The sequence below is a fragment of the Heptranchias perlo genome, chromosome 11 (assembly GCF_035084215.1).
Source record: "Heptranchias perlo isolate sHepPer1 chromosome 11, sHepPer1.hap1, whole genome shotgun sequence".
NCBI lineage: Eukaryota > Metazoa > Chordata > Chondrichthyes > Hexanchiformes > Hexanchidae > Heptranchias > Heptranchias perlo.
The window spans coordinates 49,116,315-49,131,203 of NC_090335.1; the positions used below are offsets into that span (position 1 = coordinate 49,116,315).

The window sequence follows — 14,889 nt, forward strand, 5'->3', positions numbered from 1 at the left end:
CATTAGCTGCCCACCAGTCCACTGGCATTCTTCCTTTTTCTAATGAATGTTTATATGTAATAGTGCCTCTGCTATCTCTTCTTTAACTTCTTTTAATGTGCGAGGATGCAATCCATTTGGACCAGGGGTTTTATCCTCTCTAAGTTTGATTACTTTATCAATTATCTCCCCTCTTTCTACCTAAAATGTCTTTTTTCTTTTTTGATCTCTTCTTCTGGTGTCATGCCCACCATGTAAGTCTCCCTGGTAAATACCAAGGCAAAATAACTATTTAATATCTTTGCCATTTCATGTCATTACCTGAGTTTATTGTGTGTATCCCTTAGTGGCCCTATCCCTGTCCTGATTTTTCTTTTGTTGTTTATGTGTCTGTAAAATGCTTCACTATTTCTTTTTATATTCCTTGATAATTTAATTTCATAATTCTCTTTGCTTTCCTAATTGTTTTTTTAAAAACTTCTTTCCTAACCTTTTCGTATTCTCTTTTGTCATCCCCTACATCACTTTGTGGATATCGCGAGAGAAGCAGTAAATGCTGTTTATTGATCCACAAACCAGGAAGCGCACTTTAGAAGAAGGGACCCCTTTCTTGACAGTTTTTTCTTCTTTTCTAGATTCCCATTCAGACAATGAACTTGTGTGTAACAAGGGGTCCCTTCTTCTAAAGTGCGCTTCCTGGTTCGTGGATCAATAAACAGCATTTACCGCTTCCCTAGCGATTATATATATCAGTCTAGAAGCAGAGTGTGCTCCCATTTTCTTTAGTAGGCTTCATGTGCCAATCACTCTGGTTGCAAATTTGAACAAGCGCATATTCATTAGGAGATAGCATGATTTCCTCCCCCTCATACACGCTACACTACCAGGATTTAGACAAAGAATCACCAAGTACGCGTGACTTTATTTATGTTTGAGACAATTATCTTTGTTGTTGGGGGGAATTTTAACCACCAGGAACAGATGGGTAGTTAAAATAATTGATTTTTCAAGCATGACCGCAACCCGCCCACTTCCAGGTTTAACGGATGGAGACCTTAATTAGGTCTTTTTAAATTGATTTTCACAGACTTTTAATTTTAACACCTCCAGCATGGGTTCCCCGGGGCTTGTGAATCTTGCCAGTGAAACGGAGGCAAGATTGTGCCGTAGTTCATGGGGTATTTAAAATTATGATTGCTGCATCTGAATAAAAGCTCAGTTATTACAAATGTTGTCTCCATTCCCTCTGGCAAACATTTGCCAGAGAATTTCTTGTGTTGATACAGCTTTTTCAATCTGACAAAAATCAGGACGATGGGGGGGGGTGGGTGGGTGGGGGACACATAATGGAAGTATTCGAGAAGACATCTGAGGAGGAGGAAGAAAATGACCATCCGTGAGAGCCACGTTGCGTGCTATAGACCAGTTAATTTAACGATAGTGGTAGGAAAGATAATGAAAACGGAGGCGAGTTGCAGGTGACTGTCTTTTGGACCTTTAAACCAGTGATTTATTCACGTGAATAAAAGGTGAGTTTTTGCAGCAGGGCAATCAGTTCTCTCAGACAAACCTTCGGCTGGGAGTTCTTTATGTTTAGACTGAGATTTCTTTGTTCACACTGAGAATTCTTGTATTCAGACATATTTACCTACATTTTGGGCCCCCTTAAACTGTCAACATCAGGATTGTAAACAATTTTACAACACCAAGTTATAGTCCAGCAATTTTATTTTAAATTCACAAGCTTTCGGAGATTTTCTCCTTCCTCAGGTAAATGTTTCAAGATCTCCTTGAAGATCTTGAAACATTTACCTGAGGAAGGAGAAAATCTCCGAAAGCTTGTGAATTTAAAATAAAATTGCTGGACTATAACTTGGTGTTGTAAAATTGTTTACAATTGTCAACCCCAGTCCATCACCGGCATCTCCACATCATGAACATCAGGATTGGTGGGGGTGGGGGTGGGGGTGGGGGGCGCAATGGATCTATTCCACAGGACATCTGAGGAGGAGGCACATCACCATCCATGGCAGGCACGGCGTGCAGTTCTGGGAGTTGCAGGTGCACAAGACAGAGGTACGCTATAAGGACGAGAAGAGCAGAGAGGGGACCAACGGAGGGGCCATGGTCGCAGGAGGCACTACCCATGAGAGAGGGGGTACAGGCAGAGACGGAGCTATCTGGACCTCTCTGAGGAGCAGTGCCTACACAGGCTCAGATTGAGTCGCCAGGTGGCCGCCAACATCTGCAGGCCCCTACATGCAGAGCTGCTCCTGGCTGGGCCTGGTGGCCACACATTGCCCGTCGCACTCCAGGTAACCACTGTCCTCAATTTCTTCACCTCCGGATCCTTCCAAGGCATCACCGATGCAATCACCAGAGTCTCAGTCATCTGCACGTAAGTATATACGACAGATGACGATGGCTTGTTTGCCGAGGCATCCGACTACGTCAATTTCCCCCTAGGCATCAGCTGGACAGAGGGCAGTAGGTTCCCACACTCTGGCTGGCTTCCCACAGATATAGGGTACAATTGATTGCACACATGTAGCAATCCGAGGACCTGCGATGAGCCAGGACTGTTCATCAACCAAAAGGGATATCACTTCATCAATGCGCAGCTGGTTTGCGACCACCGGAGGAGGTTTCTGTTGGTGTGTGCCAGATACCCTGGCATCTTTTACAAGAGTCCAACATCCCGGCCCTCTTCTACACACAAGACAGACTTAAGGGCTGGCTCCTTGGAGGCAAGGGATAGCCCCTACAGACATGGCTCATGATATCTGTGAGAAATCCCACCAAGGAACAGCAGCAGTACAACAACAGTCACATCAGCACCAGGTCTGTCATTGAACAAGCCACAGGAATGCTGAAGGTATGCTTCAGGTGCCTGGATCGATCTGGGGGAGCCCTTCAGTACTCACCAGAGAGGGTGTGCAGAATAATAGTCGTGTGTTGCGCCCTGCACAACAGAAAGAGTTGCAGGTGGAGGAGCTTGAATGCGCTATGAAGCATCCTCATCTGCCGGCAATATAGAAGATAACGACTCATCGGCAGAGCAGCAGCACACAAGGCTGCTCGTGATACCAGGGATTCACTCATATCTAACAAGTTCTCGTAATGAGATCTACAAACTGAAGATAGTGAAGTAGTCAGACCGCCTGGAACAACCACCACCACCACGAGCACCCCGCTCTGTTTGCACAAAACAGTCCTTCAACCACGCATACACCCACTGTACACGCGCCCAATACGTTCATGATGAAGCACATGAAAGGGCACTTTCACAAAAGGGACCCAAGAATGGGCATGACGTGGCAGTGGTGGTGAGAATTATAACATTTAATGTTCATTTAACAAAACAAATAAATGAAAAACACAGCATTCCATTAGACACCCTTGTGCATACCCTTGGTGATTACAAAACAGTAGCCTTCCACTTTCTAGTGCTTCTACATGGTGCATCCCCTGTGGCTGCAGCAGAGGTAGTGGCAGGTTGCTCAGATTCATGTCCTGACTGCCGAGATGCTTTCGGCCTACAACCTCTGGGTTTTGGAGCCTGTGAGGGCCCCGCCAAAGACTGTTCCATCTGCACCTGTGCAGGGGCAAACTTGGACATCAGGAGAGGAGGCAGCATTGCGGGTACTGGTTGAGGGGGGAGCAACGGGTGAGACATGGGAGCACTTTGAGTGGAGTCCCCACTTCCATGTCCCCTTTCCTGGGCTGGAGCAACATCACTCCCACCCATTGCTGGATAGCAGGCTAGTGAGGAGATGTGGAGTTTTCTATGGCCACGGATGAAGTTTCTGTCTGCCTATTTAAGGCGGCAGACTTGTTGGCATCCAGAGTCCGCACGGCTGTTGTCGTCACCTGCATAGACTCATTTGAGAGCTATGCTTCAAGCTCAATGGAGACTACCACTCTTTCCATTGAAAAAATTTCCACACTTACCTGCACCACCAATCCACTAGCGATGGAGTTGAACTCCTCCATCTTATCCGCTATTATGGAGAGTGTGCGTGACACCTTTTTCCATTACCTCACAAAGGCAGAGCTGTACCTCGGTCATTCTCAGTCTCAACGACATCCCCCGGGGGTCATCATCTGGGTCCAGCTCAGCAGAGCTTGGAGACGAGTGCATCTTCCGATGCAGACTCTCCACAGCTGGCCCTACCACCAGTGTCTTCTTGCACTCATTTGAGTGTTGAATCGCCAGGTGACAACCCAACTATCTGTCGAACAGGACCCACCAAAGTGCTAGTATCTGTGCTGGTGCATGGCTGGATATGATGTGATAGGAGCGCCATTCCTCTGAGAGCGCACTCTGGGGAATCGCCTTCTTCCATGGCGCCTGCCTCGTCATCAATCCGTGAAGGCCCTGGAAGAGAACGTAAAGCAATATTAAAAAGTCATCACAGAAGTTAGTTTGCAACGAGCATACGGAGGTGTGCAACAGGTCAATCATTGATAACATCAATTCAAGATGTGCGTGACGGATGTCAAAGTTCTGTTACCAGCCGTTTGCAGGTTGCCAGTCTCGCCATCTCCGACGGCCAGGCATTCAACCGTGCAGCTGATGGCCAACACTTCCTCCTCCGCTTCTGTAAGAGGTACTTCTTATGGCGGGCCCCCTCCTGTCCTACTCCTCTTCGTGCATTTTGCACTCTCTTCTCCTACAATGGGAGAAAGAACAGACGTGAGAGTGAGCAAAGGTGACGATGCATTGCTTTGGGTGAGGGTGACAATGAAGCAGATACATCAGAGGGTGAGTATCAGACAGATTGATCACATTGGATCAGGATTTGGGTGAGTGGGAATGGTGGGTTCACAAATAGGGAAGTGAGGAAGTGCACAGAAAGTGAAGGTAAGTTGATGAGACTTAAGTGGGTGTGAGAAATGATGTGATGGAGTAGGCTTTGCAGGGCAGAGTGTGAGGGGAGGTATTGTACACCACAGGATGTAGGTGAATCAGTAACTGTACTCACTTTTCCTGACCTGGTTAGGTCATTAAAGTGCTTCCTGCATTGCACCCATGACCTTCCCACCGTGCTCCTACTGCTAATTTCCTCTGCCAAGGCTTGTTAAAAAATTGGTCTTGAAATGGTGACAGACCCTATTTCTGAACTATTCTTTACTCTAGTGCTACTTGTCCCTCCCATACCTCTGTGCACTTTGTTCCTCCTCTCTAATATTTCATCCTGGTGCCCTTCCCCTGCCAAATTAGTTTAAATCCTCCCCCATGGCATTAGTTAACCTCCCCACAAGGACATTGGTCCCAGCTCTGTTGAGGTGCAACCCATCCCATCTTGAACAGATCCCTCCTGCCCTAGAACTGGTCCCAATGCCCCAGGAATCTGAAGCCCTCCCTCCTGTACCATTGCTCCAGCCACACATTAACCTATCTTATCCTATTATTCCTATACTCACTAGCACGTGGCACTGGGAGTAATCCAGAGATTACTATCTTTGAGGTTCTGCTTTGTAACTGCCTCCCTAGCTCTTGAAACTCCGACTGCTGGACCTCAGCCCTTTTCCTTCCTATGTCATTGGTTCCCACATGGATCACGACTTCTGGCTGTTCCCCTTCCCTGTCAAAATGTTCTCCACCCTTTCAATGATGTCCTTTACCCTGGTACCAGGGAGGCAACGCACCATGCGGGACTCATGTTGGCAGTTGCAGAAACACCTGTCTATGCCCCTGACTATCGAATCCCCTACAACACTGCATTCAACACTGAATACCAGTTTGTCAGTGCCACACTCCCAGGGGACTCCTGCACTGCCTGCTCCTCCTAATCTGTCTGGTGGTCACCCACTCCCTCTCCACCTGAAGTCTCTAGCTGCAGGATGACAACCTCCTGATTCATGTTATCCATGAAACACTTAGGGGTCGATTTTGGAAGGAAGTAGCGGGTGCATTGGGGGCGGGGGGCTCCGAAAATCGCAGAAATCCCGAGTGGGTTCGGATCCCGGCTCCAACCCGCAGACTTCCGGGTTCCCCATTGACACGTCTGGGTGCGCGCGCACCTCCTGAATGCGGAAGTCCCACCGGCAATTAAAGCCAGCGGGATGATACTTAATATACTTAATTTTGTCCACATTAAGACAGGGGTCCGATTTTGAAACATCCTCAGTGTGTTTCCAGTGCGGTGGGAAACAGTCCATGTTCTGCCAGACATGTTTCAGCCAGCAGCCAGTTGCACATTCAAATGGTGAGTTATTGCAGCATGGCACTCAGTTCTTTCACACAAACTTTTGGCTGCGAGATCTTTGCGTTTTCATTGGAAATTCTTACTTTCCACTCACAATTCTTCTGTTCACACATATTTAACAATTTTTCGAACCCCCTCAAACTCACACCATCAGGATGGGGGGGTGCCATGGCTGCATTCAGCACTACATCCGAGGATGAGCAACATCATCAGCCTCGACAGGCACGGCGTGCACTTCCGCCACTTGGAGCTCTACAGCACAGTGCTGCGCCACAGGCACCTACACAAGAGCACAGAGGGCAACAACAGAGAGAGCGGCGTCGCAGGAGGCACTACCCTCGCCACAGGGTCTACAGACCGAGGCTCAGCTTCCTGGACCTCTATGAGAAGCAGTGCCTACGGAGGCTCAGAGTGAGTCGCCAGGTAGTCGCAGACATCTGCAGCCTCCTTCATGCCGAGCTGCTCCTGGCTGGGCCGAGTGGCATCTCATTACCCACTGCTTTCAAAGTCACCACTGCCCTCAACTTCTTCACCTCCGGATCATTCCAGGGTGCCACTGGGGACATCGCCGGGGTCTCTCAGTCGTCTGCACACAAGTGCATAAGGCAGGTCACCGACAGCTTGTTTCACAGAGCCTCGCAGTACGTCAAATTCCCCATGGGCGACCTCAGCCAGACGGAGAGGGCAGTGGGATTCCACACTGTAGCTGGCTTCCCATGGGCGCAGGGTGTAATCGAATGCACGCATATAGCAATCTGAGCACCTCCACACGAGCCAGGACTGTTCAACAGAAAGGGATATCACTCCATCAACACTCAGCTCGTTTGTGACCACGGCAAAAGATTCCTTCACGTGTGCGCCAGATTCCCTGGCAGCTGCCACGATTCCTTCATCCTCCGGGAATCCTACATCACTGGGCTCTTCCATGCACCAAACACCCTTACGGGCTGGCTCCTCGGGGACAAGGGGTACCCCCTGCACACATGGTTCATGACAACTCTGAGGAACCCCATCACCGAGCAACAGCATCGATACGACGACAGTCACATCACCACCAGGTCTACAATTGAGCATGTTATAGGGCTGCTCAAGATGGGATTTGGGTGCCTTGATCGTTCTTCAGCACTTCAATACAGACCAGAAAGAGTGGGACCCATTATAGTAGTGTGTTGTGCCCTGCATAACATGGCACAACAGAGAAGGGTGTCACTTGAGGAGGCCCCATCCACATCTGCCACCCACATTGGAGGAGGAGGAAGAGGAAGAGGAGGAGGAACCCACGGGCAGAGCAGCAGCTCACCTGGCTGCTCGTGAGGCCAGGGAGTCACTAATATGTGAACAGTTCTCTCAACATCAGAAAGTGTGAAGAGCCCAGTCGTCACACCACCTGGAAAGAGCAGCACCCACCCCTCCCTGCACAAAACAGTCCTGCAACTGCACATACACCCAATGTAAAGTGACCCAATGGGTGGCATCAAGTGTCACCGTTCATGGTGAACCTCATGAAAGGGCCCTATCACAAAAGCCAGTCAAGAATGGCCAAGGCGTGGCAGTAGTGGTGACAAATATTTAATGTCACTTTAACAAAAAGCAAATATAAATGAAAAACATGACAGTCTGTCAAACACCCTTGTGCATGCCCTTCATGATCACAAAACCTTCACCTTTCTCTTCTGACTACTTCTATGTGATGCATCCCCTGTGGCTGCAGCAGAGATAGTGGCAGGTTGTACATGTTCATGCCCTGACTGGTTAGATGCTTTGGGCCTATGCCATCTGGGTTTTGGAGCCCGTGAGGGCCCCTCTAAAGACTGCTCCACCTGCACCTGTGCAAGGGCAGACTTGGCCACCTGAAGAGGCAGCATTGTGCGTACTGTTTGAGGGGGGGGCAATGGGTGAGATGGGGAGCGCTTTGAGTGGCGTCCCCATTGCCATCATTCCTCTCCTGGACCAGGCCCACATCACTCCTACCTCCCTGCTGGAGAACAGTTTGGAGGACATGTATGATGCCTTGGAAGCCCAGTTGTAAAGTTTCTGTCTGCCTGTTTAGGGCGGCAGAATGTTGTTCACGCTGAGTCTGAACGGCCATTGTCAGGGCCTGAATGGACTCATTTGTGAGCCATGCTTGAAGCTCAATGGAGGCTAGCCTTCTCTCCATTGCAGACATTCCCGCACTTACCTGTGTCACTATCTCAGAGATTCCCTCCCGCACCTGTGCCACCATTCCACTCATGCAGGAGTTGGACTCCTCCATCCTCTGCGCTATGGTGGAGAGTGCACGTGGCACCTGTTCCAGTACCTCGTAAATGTGCGCTGCTCCCGAATGCGGGACTTCCACCGGCAATTAAAGTCAGCGGAATGTTGCTTTAGATAGTTGAGGTACTTGACAGACCTCATTGAGTGGAGATTTTGGTAGAGGTGCAATTTTGAAATATCCTCAGCATGTTTCCCGTGCTGTGGGAAACATTCCCTGTTGGAGCAGATGTGTTTCAACCAGCAGCCAGTGGGAGATGCAAAGGATTATTTGACAGGTGGGGGGAAAATCTCATTTATAGCAGCAGGACACTCTGTCACTTCAGACAAAGTTTTGGCTACAACACCTTTGTCTTTCCACTCAAAATTCTTAATTTATACCCTAAACTGTGCTGTGCAAACACATTTACCTACTTTGCGGACCCCCTCAAACTCACACCGTCAGGATGAGGGGCGCCATAGCTGCATTCATCACTTCATCCGAGGACGAGCAACTTCACTAGTCTCTCCAGGCATGCCGTCCACCTCCGCCACATGGAGCTCCACAACACAGTGCTGCACCACAGGCACCTGCACAACAGCACGGAGGGCAACAACAGAAAGAGTGGCTTCGCAGGAGGCACTACGCTCGCAACAGGGTCTATAGAGGCTCAGCTTCCTGGACCTCTCTGAGGAACAGTGCACATGGAGGCTCATACTCAGTCGCCAGGTAGTCGCAGACATCTGCGGCCTCCTTCATGCTGAGCAGCCCTGGCTGGCCCAAGCAGCATCTTCTTACCTGTCACTGTCAAAGTCACCATTGCCCTCAACTTCTTTGCCTCCAGATCATTCCAGGTTGCCACCGGGGTCTGTCAGTCATCTGCACACAAGTGCATAAGGCAGGTCACCGACGGCTTGTTTCGCAGGGCCTCGCAATACGTCAACTTCCCCATGGATGACCTCAGCCAGACGGAGAGGGCAGTGGGATTCCACACCGTGGCTGGCTTCCCATGGGTGCAGGGTGTAATCGATTGCACCCAAATAGCAATACGAGCACCTCCACACGAGCCAGGACTGTTCATCAACAGGAAGGGCTATCACTCCATCAACACTCAGCTTGTTTGTGACCACTGCAAAAGATTCCTTCACGTGTGCGCCAGATATCCTGGCAGCTGCCACGATTCCTTCGTCCTCCGGGAATCCAGAATCCCACCCTTCTTGCACACACCGAATGCCCTTAAGGGCTGGCTCCTCAGGGACAAGGGATTCCTCCCTGCATACATGGCTCATGACACCTCTGAGGAACCCCACCACTGAGCAACAGCGTCGATATAACGATAGCCACATCGTTACTCTGTCTACAATTGAGCATGTGCAATACAATTGGGCTGCTCAAGATGCGCTTCAGGTGCCTTGATATTTCGGGGGAGCGCTTCAATACGCACCAGAGAGAGTGGGACGCATTATAGTCGTCTGTTGTGCCCTGCACAACAGAGAGGGGTGCCGCTGGAGGAGACTCCATCCACATCTGCCACCCATATTGAAGAGGACAAGGAGCAACCCATGGGCAGAACAATGGTTCACCTGGCTGCTCGTGAGGCCAGGGGGTCACTGATATGTGAACGGTTCTCCTAAGATCAGAGTGTGTGAAGAGTCCTGTCCTCACCACCTGGACAGTGCATCAGCCACACCAGCAGCCCCCCACCCCCGCCCCCTGCACAAAATAGTCGTGCAACTACACATTCACCCAATGTTGAGTGACCCAATGGGTGGCATCAAGTGTGGCTTTCCATGGTGAACCTCATGAAAGGGCCTTATTACACAAGCCAGTCAAGGATGGTGGCAGTAGTGGTGACAATAATAAGATTTAATGTGCCATTAACAAAAAATAAAAAACATGACAAACCGTCAAACAACCTTGTGCATCCCCTTTATGCTCACAAAACCTTCGCCTTTCGCTTCCAACTACTCCAATGTGGTGCCTCCCCTGTGGCTGCAGCAGAGGTAGTGACAGGTTGCTCTTGTTCGTGCCCTGACCGATTAGATGCTTTGCGCCTACGCCCTCTGGGTTTCGGTGCCTGTGAGGGCCCCTTCAAAGACTGCTCCACCTGCACCTGTGCAGGGACAGACTCGATCACCTGGAGTGGAGGCAGCATTGCGGGTACTGGTTGAGAGGGGGGGGGCAACGGGTGAGTGGTGGCGGCGCTTTGAGTGGCGTCCCCACTTCCATGTCCCCTCTCGCCATCATCCCTCTCCTGGGCCTGGGCCAGACCCACACCACTCCTACCACACTGCTGGACGACAGTTTGGAGGACATGTGTGAGGCCTTGTAAGGCCAATGCCAGAGTATCAGCCTGCTGTTTAAGGCGGCAGAAAGTTGCTCACCCTGAGTCTGAGGGGCCATTGTCAAGGCCTCAATGGACTCATTGGTGAGCCATGCTTGAAGCTCCATGGAGGCTAGCCTTCCCTCCATCGCAGACGTTCCCGCACTTACCCGTGACACTATCACAGAGATGCCCTCATGTCCCTGTGACAGTATCTCAGAGATTCCCTCCCATACTTGTGCCACCATTCCATGCATGCAGGAGTTGGACTCCTCCATCCTCTGCGCTATTGTGGAGAGTGCGCGTGGCACCTGTTCCATCACCTCGCAAATGCGCTGCTGCCCCTCGATCATTCTCCTTTTCATGGATGGCCCCCAGGGTTCAGCATCTGCGTCCAGCTGAGGAGAGCCTGGAAAAGAGTGCTCCCATCGACACAGACTCTCCACAGCTGCCCCTGCCACCAGTGTGCTCGTGCTCACGAGTGTGGTGACTCACCATGTGCGACCCCAACTAAGTGAGGGTGGGGACCCACTGAGATGCGCTAGTGGATGGCTCGCTCAGATGTGACGGTGTCCCCTCAGAGGCTGGCAGGCCCTCTGAGGAATCGCCCTCTGTGCCACGGCAGTCACTGAAAGCCCTGCAAGAGAACAGAAGGCAATATTAAGCATGATGACAGATGTTGAGGTGCTGAAGATGGCAAGGCATGTTAACATCAATTGCTATTGTGTGTGCTGAATGTTAAAGTTCTGTCACCAGCCGTTTGTCGGGTGGCAGTCTCAGCGTCCCCAACAGACAGGCACTCGAGGGTTCGGCTCAGTTCCAGAGCCTCCTGCTCCACATCTGTGAGGACGACCTGATGTTGTGGCCCCCCCTGGTCTTCGCCCTCTCCCGTGCATTCTCGGCTCTCTTCTCCTATAAGGGGAGAAAGTAGAGAGGCGTGAGTGAGGAATGGTGATGTGGCGAACCGCTGAATGCATTGGTTTGGTTGAGGCTGACCATGAAAGAGATGCATCAGAGCGTGCGTATGAGACAGAGCCATGACATTGTATGAGGATTGGGTTGAGTGGTAGTAGTGGGATGAGTACTGGGGAGGTGAGTAAGTGCAGATAAGTTGAGGATGAGGTTTGAGTGGATGCGAGGAGTGATGTGATAGGGTAGTGTTGGCAGTGCAGAATGAGTTGGGGGATGGGGGTGGTGACGTGGAAGACAGAGTGCAGAAGAATGAGTAAGTGTACTCACTTTGGCTGACCTAGTTAGGTCATTGAAGCGCTTCCTGCACTGGATCCAGGTGCGGGAGACTTTGTTGCCACTGGTGACCTCCTCTGTCACCTCGAGCCAGGCCTTCTTGGTGGCAGAGGCAGGCCACTTCCTCCTGTCCACCGGGTAGAACACATCCCTCCTCCTCCTCCTCCTCCTCACCCCATCCAGTAGCAGTTGGAGTGAGGCATCATTATACCTTGGAGCAGCCTTGCCTCTGTGCTGCTCCATTATGATCTGTGGGTGTTTGCTCCATCAAAAGCCTTTGGAGCAATGGCCCTTTAAATAGAGCTCCTCCAGCTGACAGCCTGTGATGCGGGTGTGCAGTCCGCCCGCTGCGCAGCTTTCCGACGGTAAACCCAGAAGCCACTTTAAGTGGCACCAATTGAATCACGATCGCGTGGGAAATTGACATTTTTTATTGGGCGGGTTACCCAATCACCCCCCGCGCTGCTATCTGCCTCCATTGAGGCGTTAGCTGCCCATATGCACTGTCGTCACACCAGCCACCCCTCAAGCTCAAGCAGTTGGCTGCACAAGTGGTTTTTCAGGACACAAGAAGTGCTCTGGAGTTCCCACATGACACACAATGTGCATGCATCAGGCCCCAGCTATCCTGGCATGTCACGTTAGCTAACAGTTATTTAAACTGCTTGTTTAGCTTTAAGGCAGTTTACTGTTTATCTGACACTAAAACACTAACCAGCCACTAAGAACAATAACCAATGAACTAAATATTTACTGACTCACCCTTGACACTCCTCCTTGTCTTGTGACATCATTGACTTTTTCTTGATTTTTAATTCCTCACGCAGCTTCCTTTATGCTCTCAGAGTTCCTTGGTTCCAATCACTTAGCACCTAATTCCCACACTCACCAAATTCCCAGTTGAAAACCCTCACTCTGTTAGCACTTCACTGCTACTCTCCATCTTTCACAAGTTCTGTGCTTTTGCAAAGGTCCTTGTACTAAATGCCTTTCTGACACACCCTAGTTACAATTGGTTGGTCAACTTCCAGCCACAAAAATTAACACCTAGTCAGGAGCCTATTAGCTAACTGCCACTGATTTGCAGCATTGACTTGCAGCTTTTGAAAGTTATTAAACTAAGTTAAATTTCAGATTAAAATAAAAGACCCTTACTACCCCACTGCATCACTTTAGGGTTTCAATTTTTATGGTTAACTGAACAGTTGATAGATTCTGTTATTAAACACACATAATGGATAATTGGTGAACCATTATGAACTTTTGTTACCAAATGTCAAAGTTCATTGCATCGTGAACATCAGATAAAAACAAAGTTGTTTTAGTTCTCAAAACAAAAGGTTTATAGAAACTATAGGGAAGCGTCTGTAGGGAGGTTGGTGCAGCATATAATCCTTTAGCATTTTTAGCAAGTCTACTTTTCTGTGAAATAATGTAAGCCTGGAAGTTACATTGTACAATATTAACCTTAACATCTTTGTATCACAATTTCAACAGACAAAACATTAAATCATGCTCAGTCTAAAAAGTATGCATTCTTAGCCAGTAATGTGATTTCCATGGAAGGCAGTTCAAGTGTTCCTTTCAGGCTGAATTGAAGTCGGCCCTTGTTGTTTGCAATAGTGCCACTCTAGGGCATTCCCTTTAACTGGCATCACTAGAATGACTTAGTAAGGAAGGAAATCCTATTTGAGGGTCTCCACATTTTTTATAAAAAACCTCAAAAACAAATATTGTGAGTTTACTTTTTTTTGTAAAAAAAGGGGGAGTATTTTGAACAAAAAGGAACCCCAGACTTTCCTTTCCTTTTAAACCAGTGCTATTTACTAACAATGGCCTTGATTTTTATGAGGGCGGGGGCGGGAAACGGTGCACATGAGTCCCAAAGTGGGCAGCGCACCCAGAGTTCAGAGTCTAATTTAAATACAAGTTCATGGAGTCCCACCCGACACCCGGCCACATTCACTACCTGGTCGGCGGGTGGAAGTTAGAATTTTCAAGTTTTAACCCCTCCCTCGCACCATTCTCTCTGGGCAAGGGGGGTTAAAACCCCGGCCACAATCCAAAGTCTTGAATGGAGGCTCAGAGGTACATACAACAGCAAGTCTGTTGATAACTAGAGGTGATGGGGGTGCAGGCTGCAAGTGGGCCAGTGTTAGTAATGCTCCACTTAACAGTGGTAGAATATGGGTCTATGTCGGTACTTCCACGCATGGTAAGCTCTGGATTTCAAACATATGATGAACGGTTGCTGTGTAGCAGCCGGGCACTTCCTAACAGAACGGATACAAAACTATGGCACCAATAGTTCCATGAAAATAAAATGCTCTAGGCATTTCAATCATGGCTTTCAAAAGGGAATTGGATAAGTACTTGAAAGGAAAATATTTGCAAGACTACAGGGAAAGAGCGGGGGAGTGGATTGCTCTTGCAGAGAGCCGGCATGGAGTCAACGGGCCAAATGGCCTTCTTCTGTGCTATAACCATTCTATAATTGTATGATTCTAACAGAGACCCTTTACTTGCTCCACAGATGCTGGGGTAGTGCTGCCTACTAATTGCATTTACTTGCCTTCTACTGGAAAACACCATTGTGACCAAAGCTCTGTCAACATCCGCTAGCCATGAATGGAGGATCTAAGGCACATAAAGCAGCAAATCTGCTGAAAACCAGAGGTGAAGGGGAGGCTGGCTGCAAATGATCCCAGGCCACATTAAGTATAGCATTGGTTTAAACAGTAAATACCAATGACTCCATTAGAGAAACTGGCTCAAATCAGGAATATGGTGAGATTTTTCCTGGATCTGTGCCTCCCAAGCTCAGTGGGTCACTTGGGTCCAGGGAATATCGGAAAATCAGGCAGGACGGAGTGCACGCCTGTACAGAAATCTGCCTT

The 14,889-nt window shown here is 49.3% G+C and overlaps 1 protein-coding gene across 1 annotated transcript in view; it reads right to left on the reverse strand.

Moving 5' to 3' along the window:
* hao2 (hydroxyacid oxidase 2 (long chain)) overlaps nucleotides 1-13,162 on the reverse strand; it is an 82,054-nt gene extending 68,892 nt beyond the window's left edge. The window contains exon 1 of the mRNA XM_067992968.1: nucleotides 12,755-13,162. Coding sequence (XP_067849069.1) covers nucleotides 12,755-12,786 — 32 coding nt within the window. The 5' untranslated portion in view covers nucleotides 12,787-13,162. The remainder of the gene's footprint in view (nucleotides 1-12,754) is intronic.
* Nucleotides 13,163-14,889: the final 1,727 nt, after the last annotated feature.